The sequence below is a fragment of the Eulemur rufifrons genome, chromosome 16 (genome assembly GCF_041146395.1).
Source record: "Eulemur rufifrons isolate Redbay chromosome 16, OSU_ERuf_1, whole genome shotgun sequence".
Classification (NCBI taxonomy): Eukaryota; Metazoa; Chordata; class Mammalia; order Primates; family Lemuridae; genus Eulemur; species Eulemur rufifrons.
Window position 1 is genome coordinate 39,019,807 of NC_090998.1, and position 10,022 is coordinate 39,029,828.

At 44.7% G+C, this 10,022-nt stretch overlaps 1 protein-coding gene across 9 annotated transcripts in view; it reads right to left on the reverse strand.

Annotated features, from left to right (window-relative positions):
- The window catches only part of RACGAP1 (Rac GTPase activating protein 1), a 35,912-nt gene extending 27,533 nt beyond the window's left edge, over positions 1-8,379 (reverse strand). For 4 of the 9 annotated variants that reach the window (XM_069489560.1, XM_069489559.1, XM_069489561.1 and 1 more), the window contains exon 1: positions 2,849-2,945. Coding sequence is in view for 1 of the 9 variants with exons in the window: in XM_069489553.1 (XP_069345654.1) it covers positions 8,217-8,341 (125 nt within the window). In the remaining 8 variants the exon portion in view is untranslated. Of the gene's footprint in view, positions 1-2,776; positions 2,946-8,216 lie in introns of those variants that run through there. The other 5 variants (XM_069489555.1, XM_069489554.1, XM_069489558.1 and 2 more) reach the window with 4 other exon arrangements.
- Between the last annotated feature and the right edge of the window lie 1,643 nt (positions 8,380-10,022).

Sequence of the window (10,022 nt, forward strand, 5' to 3'; positions counted from 1 at the left end):
ATTATTTATAGATGATGAAAATATCTTTCTGCATCAGTACTAGCTCTGACAACCAAATTGTAACTCAAAAAGTGAAAATTTACTCATCTTGTTCAACGTCAATTGAAAATGGTTTTAATTTTCCTGCTGGGTCACATTTTCACCCTCATGAATACTTGTTTGTTTCTCCCCCTTTATTATTTAGCTCTATAGCTAGGAGATACACTAATGTGAAAGGAAACAAAAACAAAGTCATATTGTAGTACATTGCTTTGCAGCTGTAAAACAGCTGTCACTTTCCACAACAGAGGCTGCTGCCTTTGGGAAAAGCTGAAATGATCCCTGTGTGTAGCAAGGAAATCAGTTTGTGGAGCACTTTAAACAAAAAGGTGCTAGAGAATCTCAGCTGTTATTAATGGAGAGCCCCAGAGGTGGAGAAGTCACTAATGTTACAGATTCCCAATCTGTGAGTATCCCTAAGGGAGCAATTTGGCAACACCATGAAAGAGTCTCAGCTTGATGTGATTGCTTTGAGCCCCCAATTTAATTTCAATCACCCAGCCAAGAGACAGACATCATCCTTCAGAATAATGGACTATTACAGATCTTACTGCAGGTTGTCCTGGGAAAAGTCTCTATGCTCTTCTTCCTCCCCCTACAAAAAATATTATTAAGAGACCTATACATCAGGTTTTTTAGATGCATCAAGGGTGTTAAATGTCATAAGACAAAGCAATGAGAGATTGCTTGAGTTTTTCAGAAAAGTGTTTTAATGAAAAACATTCTCACAAACATTGCCAAATCTGGAAATCCCAAAAAATCAACAATATAGGTTCCCTGCTGCCAAGAAAAACCATTCCCAGAGACAATCTCAATATTTGAAGATTTTTTTCGTATGAACACATTTGAGAACAATTCTTTTCCCCAAATGTCCAGCTTCTGCTTCACCATATCCAAAGCCTCTATACAACTCGTAGGCAGAAGGATTATCTTGAAACCAAATGTTCTTATGAGCAAATCAAGTGCAGAGAGAGTAAACAGAATGCCCTCAGTCCAACATGAATGAAGACTAAAATAAGGAAGAACTGAATTATGATTTTTCAGAAAATTACCATCAGTTCAGTATACTAAGCTATACTTTTTTCCTTTTTTTCCCCATTCTGAAGTCTTCCATCCTTCAAGATCCAGAATAGGTCTTAGCAATTCACTGAAGCCCTCCCTAATCATTTCAGTTCAACATGATCTCCTTTACTATCTACAACACTCATTTGATAGATATAAAAACACTGCCTCATATTGTTAATTTTCTATGTTCAAAATATTTTAAAGCAGTAAAACAAAAACCTCACTACTCTAAACAAGTATATTTACCTCCTTATCTAATCTTTGCCCATTATACACTCATATTTCACAGAGCACAGATTATACACAATTTTGTGTTTTGCTTTTTATTTTCATGTTTCCATTAGATTCCAAAGAGTTGATGAACAACTATTTGTTTAACCATTCTCTTCTTTGGAGATTTAGGTAATTTCCAGTTTTTCAGTTACCTTCGCCTGGAATCCCTTGCATAGTCAGTCACTCCCTCACCCCCTTCAGATTAACATTCAAATGTAATTTTCTCAGTGAGGTCTTTCCTAATCACCCCCTTTTAAATTGCAGCTTCTCCCCAATGCTTTCCTGCTTTATTTTGCTCCATAGCACTTATCTCCATCTAACATACTTACATATTTACTTGTTTATTGTCTGTCTCCCGAATAGTTTAAGTTCCAAGAAGGCAGAGATTTTTATCTGTTTTGCTCATGGCTGAGCCTCTGGTGCCTAGAACAGTGCGTGACACTTGGTAAATGATTAATAAATATTCGTAGAATTAATGAATTGAACATCCCTATGGACGGTATTTTTCTTCAGTTGACTGTGTCCCTTAAAACAGGCTTCCAAGGCTAGGATTACTGCATCAAGTGTAAAAACTTACATAGCTCTTGATAAATATTGCCAAAATATTTTCTAAAAGAACTGTACTAATGTACAGTACTCTCAACAGTGTATAGGCCTACCAGATTCACCACAGTTATCTTTTTTAAGTTCTATCACCGCAAATAAACTGCAAACTCCTTTAAGGCCAAGTAAAATTGTCTTCTACTTGCACTTTGCACTTAAGAAATACCTGTTGAATGATTAAGCTATAGGAAAGGCACCTTTTCTTAATACCTACAATAACTCAAAAAAGTTATTTACCAGACACATTGGAAAGATAATGCCATTTCTTTAATTAAAAAAAAAAAAAAAGGCTTATCTTTCCACTCCACTTTCCTACACACACCCTCCGCTTACGAATGAAATCTTGCGAAGAGAAACGTAAGGCCTCGTTGTTACTGAGACTAAGAAGTATAATAGGAAGGACAAGATGTCATTGCCTTGGCCAGCCTACGTAGACAGACACAGGCCTCAGAGGAGAGGGTCTCCACTTCAGGCCGCCCTGGCCTCTCAAACGTTAGAGCTTTTCGCTTTGAAAACGCCCTGTTCCTTCGAAAAGGGCTGGTGGGGGGAGGGGAGTTGCCCCACCCACTCCCAAACTCCGTATTTAAGTGAGAGCCACTTCTTTGGGGTGACCCCTGCCCTGCTCAAGCCGTCACCTCAAAAAGAGGCCCCCTGGTTTTCCACAAAACCCGGCGCCAAGAAAAAGGCCCCAGACCCTTCCAGCCCGGTCTGCTCTGGCCCCCGCCCCGGGGAAGCCTGAGTGGAGAAGTAGTTGGTGCCGGCCGCCTCCCGGACCCTCGCGGTGCTCACGGCTTACCACGTCGGACGCTCTCCTTCCTACCACAATCCAGCACCAGACGCACCTGGTAACGCAGCCCCCACCACGCACTTCGCCGGGTCGCCCTGGCCCCACCTGGGCCGCCCTTCTTCCCTGCGCGCTTCACCCAACGGCAAGGCAGCACAGCGCCGCCGGCTCAGGTTTGAAATCCTGCACCAACCAATCACAGAGAAATTTATTCCTCCCACGCCGTCCCCCTGCGCTAGGACGCACGCGTCAGGGCCACGAGTTAGGGGCGGGAACAGGCGGGAGCATGCGCATTCCGACAGAGCGAATCCAAAGGTAGCCATTTTGATTTAGGTCAATAGGGGTTTTTTTTTTGGCGCCCTTTTCTGAACTCATTCAGGATGCCATGTTGACTAAGGGCAAGTGGTACCTTTTTTTTTTTTTTCAGACAGGGTCTCACTCTGTTGCCCGGGCTGAAGTGCAGTGGCATCATCATAGCAAGTGGCACTTCTTGAGAGCAAGTTATTCTTGGCCTTACTGTCTCACCCCATCAGGGAAATAGGGATCTTAGGAAATACTAACTGAACAATGTCGAGTGTCATTGTAGAATAGGAAGAATTCCAGAAGGAAATAGAACAGCAGTCATTTTCAACCATATTCACTGAGATATATTATCCCTTCATTTGTTGATGCATTCATTCAGGCTTTCAGTTGACACACATTACGTGCACCAACTTCATAACAAGCACTCAGCTAGAGGAAAAATAAGGATGATACGGTCTCTGCTGTCCAGTAGCTACAAATGGAGCAGACAGTGCAAGGAAACAAAAATAAATAGAAAATGAAAGTGCTAATTCCATTTAATAAACATTATTTAGAACTTGGTATTGTGCTAGCACAAGGACGTCCATACTTTTAAAAAATCTAGACCCATAGTGAGAAATACATTTTTACATACAACCAAGTATCAAAGAATTCTCTCATCCTTACTACACGTAATATACTCTGAACTTTTCTATTCTCCTTCCCCCCATGTTGGTGTCTCCACCTCATTGAATTTGCTACTCAATAATGAGTGGCTACCCCCTAATTCAAAAACATACTAGCTAGAGCATACAGGAGCAGTGTGTTTTAAAACTGTGGTCCCCAACCCCCAGGCTGAGAACAGGGGTGAGCAGTGGAGCGAGCTACATCTGTATTTACAGCCGCTCCCCATCATCCACCCGCATCACTGCATAAGTTCCACCTCCTGCCAGATCAGCCCTGGCATTAGATTCTCATAGGAGCATGAAACCTACTGTAAACCGTGCATGCAAGGGATCTAGGTTCCCCATTCCTTATGAGAAGCTAATGCCTGATGATCTGAGGTAGAACTGAGGCGGTGATGCTAGCACTGGGGAGGGGCAGCAAATACAGATTATCATTGGCAGAGAGGTTTGACTGCACAATAAATGTAATGCACTTGAATCACCCTGAAACCATCTCCTCCCACTCCCTGCCCCAGTGGAAGAATTGTCTTCCATGAAACCAGTCCCTGGTGCCAAAAAGATTGGGGACCACTGGTTTAAAAGAAAGATCACAGTATGGGGTTGAGGTGTGGGGGTAGAGGGATTGGGAAGATGTTGGTCAAAGGATATAAAACTTCAGTTAGCAGAAAGTTCAGGACCTCTACTGTGCAATATGTTGACTGTAGTTAATAACAATGTATTCTATATTTGAAAATTGCTGAGAGAGTAGATCTAAATGCTCTCACCCCAAAAAATAACTATGTGAGGTAATGGATATGTTAATTAGCTTGATTTAATCATCCCACAGTGTATACATATATCATGTATCAAAACATCATGTTGTACACCATAAATATGTACAATTTTTATTTGTGAAAAAAATAGGCCAGGCTCAGTGGCTCATGCCTATAATCCCAGCACTTTGGGAGGCCCAGCCTGAAGGATCACTTGAGGCCAGGAATTTGAGACCAGTCTGGGCAACATTGTGAGATCTTATCTCTATTAAAAAAAAATTGTAATTTTTTTTAAAAAAATGAAATAAATCACAAATGTTGCAACCAGAAAACGTTATTCCATTTAAATAAATAGTGATGGAACATTTGGGTGGCAAGCATACCACTGAACCATATGCATTATCACTTTTTAAATCTTCTGTACTTCCTCCAAGTATAAACCAGAAATAATAATTCCATCCTTATCTCACAGGTTTATTCCCAGATCAATCAAGACAATGCGTGAAACATTATCAAAGTCGTACTCTGTAAACTGTAATACTGTAAAAATTAATGCTATTAATTAATAGTATTAAGAAAGGAATGAAGGAAATATTAACTGTAGATATATTATTCTACTTAATCCCCCCAACGACCTTTCAAGGTCAGGAGCATTCATTGTTTGCATTGTCTTGTGCCTCCTTAGACCTATAATACAATGAAATAAGTACCAGAACAGAGATGTGTGTAAAGTTCTTTAGGAACACAGACAAGGAAGCAATTAGTCCTTTCCAAGGAATGGGAGTGTCAGAAAAGCCTACAGAGCCTTGATATCTTTTTTTTTTTTAATAGGACATGGCAAATAGAGCCTTGATATCTGAGCTGGGATTTGAAGTATGAATAGGAATTTACCAGAGAGAATTTACCAGGTGGCAAATTCCTGGCAATGGGAAGATCATGTGACCTCTGAAGAATGAGGCACTCCTATATCTAATAAACATGCAAGTAAACAGTGTATCAAGGTTTAGTGCGGTGAAGGAACATTTACCTCCACTTTCAGGTAACGTTGGGGGCTCAGTGAATGTGATGCTTCTCTGGCAGCTTTGGCCTGAGAAGAGAGACTGCTTAAGAAGGAATTGGACTTTATCTATAAAAGACTCAATGACAAGACAATGGGGCTTGGACTGACCTGACAGATTTGTATTTTGTATAGAACACATGCTAAGATGACAGGAAGTATGGTCTGGAGAAGTAGAGAGACTCTCGATTTAGGCCAGTGGCAGTGGTGATGACAACGAAGGGACAAGTGGGAAAGATATTCATAAAATCAATGACAGAAATAAAATAGACTAATTAAATGATTGGGCCTCAGCAGTGAGGGAGAGAAGTGGGCATAGAATGCCTCAGCTTTCCTTCTCTCCCTCATACCGCGATTACCGAGCACACTTCTTAACTGATCTTTTGTATGTGCCCACTTCTCTCTCTTTCCTACTGGCACCATCCTAATTTGGCAATCTAACCACCAAAGAAACTGTCTCCCCCTTCCTTCCCTTCTTAGGCCTTGAGTGATCTTTTTTTTTTTTTTTTTGAGACAGAGTCTCACTCTGTTGCCCGGGCTAAAGTGCCGTGGTGTTAGCCTAGCTCACAGCAACCTCAAACTCCTGGGCTTAAGCGATCCTCCTGCCTCAACCTCCCAAGTAGCTGGGACTACAGGCATGCGCCACCATGCCCGGCTAATTTTTATATATATATATATATATATATATTTTTTTTTTTTTTTAGTTTTCCAGCTAATTTCTTTCTATTTTTTTATTAGAGACAGGGTCTCACTCTTGCTAAGGCTGGTCTTGAACTCCTGAGTTCAAATGATCCTCCTGGCTCAGCCTCCCAGAGTGCTAGGATTACAGGCGTGAGCCACCATACCTGGCCTTATCTGTCAATTTAAATAAATAAATTTCAGAAAAATTAAAATAATATGAATGGAATTTTAATCATGCGTCTCCCTTGCTTAAAACCAATAATGACTTCCTTAATACAGACCAAAATCCACCCCCCCCCTTTTTTTTTTGAGACAGAGTCTTGCTCTGTTGCCCGGACTAGATTGCCATGGAATCAGCCTAGCTCACTGCAACCTCAAACTCCTGGGCTCAAGTGATCTTCCTGCCAAGTAGCTGGGACTACAAGGCAAACACCACCACTCCCGGCTACTTTCTTCTATTTTTAGTAGTTCCCGGCTAATTAGTTCTACTTTTAATAGAGACAGGGTCTTGCTCTTGCTCAGGCTGGTCTTAAACTCCTGACCTCAAGCAATCCTCGCACCTCAGCAGTCCTCCCACCTCAGCCTCCCAGAGTGCTAAGATTACAGGCATGAGCCACCACGCCTGGCCCCAGACCAAAATCCTTAACAAGGTTCTCCTAATCCGCTTTGGCTTGCCCCTCTAGCTACACTCCCTGACTCTCCAGGTGTCCAGTTCCTCGAGTGCGCCAGCTACTGTTCCCACCCAGAATCTTCACCCTTGCTGTGCCATCTGCCAACACTCTTCCCACCCCTTACCCTCCCACTGCCTCTTCACCTGGGTAAGTTCTGCTCACCCTTCTAGACAGCTGAAACCTTCACTGCCCTCCTCAGGGAAGTCTCTGATGCCTGGCTCCACGCCTTTGCTATAAACTCCCCTAGCACTTTGTCCTCCCCATTTCATACATGTCACCTCATTTGTTTTGTCTTCCTGGTTCTTCCAGTTACCATTATATGGCTGTTCACGAGTCAGCTGTGCCTTGGCTCATCATCTATAAGTGGAAATAATAATAATCCCTATTTCATAGGGCTGTTGAGAGGAATAAATGACTTATCCTTGTAAGATGCTTAGCACAGTTCCGGGCACACAATTAGCACTCAGTAGATATTCCTTATTTTCCCTAATAAACTATAAACTTCCAGAAAACAAGGGATGGTACTCCTTTCATTTACTATCATATTCTCTTGGCTTTGCAGCTTCAATAAATAGTCATGCAAGTGGAAGTGAGCTGAGTCCAATGGGATGGTGGTAGCATTTCTCTCCACCACCCAATTCATGGGTCCCAAATAATGGATGGGAGTTGGAGACACTGTCCCTCCTACACCTCCCTCTACCCAAAGCACCACCACACCCTTCCCATTCCATTCGGCCCCTTTGCCTGATAAGAAAGCAAAGTAAAGACGAGTGTGTGTGTGTAAGGGGGCTCCTAACTTCCTCTCTCCCCAAACTATAGTTCTCTCGGTATGGAGGTGTCCTGCGGCTGCACCTGTAACGGGGAAAGCATACAATTGGGTGCCAAAAAGCTTCGGTTTGATTCCGGGCTCTGCCACTTCGGAGAGGCGAGATCTTTTGACCTGGTTATTTAATCTCCCGCATCTGGTGAGCCGCACTGGCCGGGGGGCTCTGAGGTGCCAGGGAGGTAATGGCTGGAACGCGCCGTCGTTGGAAGCGTTATTACCGGCACGCGGGGAGGCGGGGAGGCGGGGCGGCGAGAGGGGCGCCACCAGCCAAGCCCGCTCGCCCCGCCAACCCCCTGCGCCACCGCCCGGCGCCTGGAGCCGCCAAAGCGATTTCTGCAGATGGGAGGACTCAGGTGACCTCTCGAGCGCGCCCCGCCGCCCCCACCCCTCCGGGAGCGAGCCTCCTGCCCGGGTGTCGCGAAGAGGAACTGCCACTGTCGGCCCGGGGCGGTGAGGGAGGATTGGGGCGGAGTGTGGGGCTGGGAGAGCCTCGGTACCTGGCCGTGATCCGCCCGGCCACAGCCCAGGGTTTGTCTTCATTCTCTCTCCCCTGCTCGGTTTCTGCCTCCTGGTTCCTTCTCCTTTGCTCTCGGTCGCTGGAGGTCTCGCTCCCTACCTCCATTCCAAGATTATCGTTCCCTCTGCCAATCAAACCGAGAAGTTTTGAGCACTTCTGCCCTCCAGGCAGCAGGCCGAGCACCGAGGCGGAGCAGGGGCGAGACCGAGTGCGAAGGCCGTTGGCGAACGGCGCGAGCGCGGAGGCGGCGACTGTGACCCGGGGGTTGTGGGAGCGAGCCCACTTCCGGCTGGGAATGGGGAGGGTCCACCTCCCCTCTGAGAAAGAGACCTTTGAGCTGAGCTTTGAAGGATGGGAAGGACCCCAACGGGGAGGAGATTGGGAAGTGAAGTAGGCAGAAAGTGTTAAGAGAAATGGGGAAACCGATGTAGAGTGAGTGGAGTGCGAGGATCTTGGTTGAGGGGGGCGGGTATGACTGGAAGGGATTTTGAGAGTACAGTGGGAGGGACCTTGAATACCACTCCAAGTAAATTAAATGTAATTCCTGAGGCACTAATGAGCAGTTGAAAGTTTTCTTCCTATTTCTCTAAGCGAAGCAGCAAAGCATAGTGGTTAAATAAACACACAGCCTCTGGAGTTATGCTGGCATTGGTTCAAGGCCTACCTCCACCACTTAGACCTGTGTGATGGGCAACGTAACTTCTCTGTGCCTCCGTTTCCCCATCTATTAAGTGGGGGTGATAATGATAGCGTAAAGGGCTATTGGTGTTTTCGAAGCTCTTAGCACAGTGCCTGGCACATAGTAAGTACTCCATGAGTATTAGTTATTATTTTGTATCCCCCCTCCCATCTTCCTCTCTTTCTTTTGATGACCCTCTCCCTCTCATCAAAACAAAATGAAAACAAATGCTTCCAAATCTGTGGTTTCCCTGCCGTATGCCTAGGAATCACCCTCTCCCACTCAGTAAAGTATTGAACTAAATCAAACTCTAATAGAACCAAGTCCCCTTTAGAAACACACCTATGCCTCTCCTGGGTGCCCAGGCTCTGAGGAGCCCTGGGGGGGGGGGGGGAGATGCTAGTTATTGACATAGTGAATTCAACTCTACTAGATTCCAAACTCTTTAAAAACAGAGACCATAACTCATTCACCCTCATCTTGTCCCCTCTCTAACGATGTGCCTGACCTTCAGGAGGTCCCTGCTTTATACCAGTGCTTTTCAAACCTTAGCATGCATCAGAATCCCCTGGAGGGCTTGTTAAAATACAGATTGCTGGATCCCATTATACAGTCTCCGATTCAGCAGGTCTTCAGTGGGGCCTGAGAATTTGCATTTCTAACATATTCCTAGGTGACACTGATGCTACTGATCTGGGAACCACACTTTGAGAACCACTGCTCTAAAACAACATGTGGAGTGGCCATATCCAAGAAGGTGAAGTAGTCTCACCCTCCCCTTCCCAAGTCTAACTGGTCATCAGCTTCCAAAATATAGACTCAAGGCCTAGACTTGAGAAGTATGAGACTTAGGGATTTTCCAAAAACTTCCCAGGTGATCCTGATGTGCAAATAGATTTGGGTCTCACTGGCCTTCTACTGCCACTGTATTCTGCCCACCTCAGCTAACCCTGCCCCACGCAAAGGCCACTGCCTGCCTGCACTTTCTTCAGGGGACACCCTGCTGTTCTGGGTTCAAGGTAGCTGGAACTATAGGGAGACAGGCTCAGAAAAGGGAGAAGAAAGTAGCTGGTTCTTTGGAAAAAAAGACCAGAGATTTATGTAAAT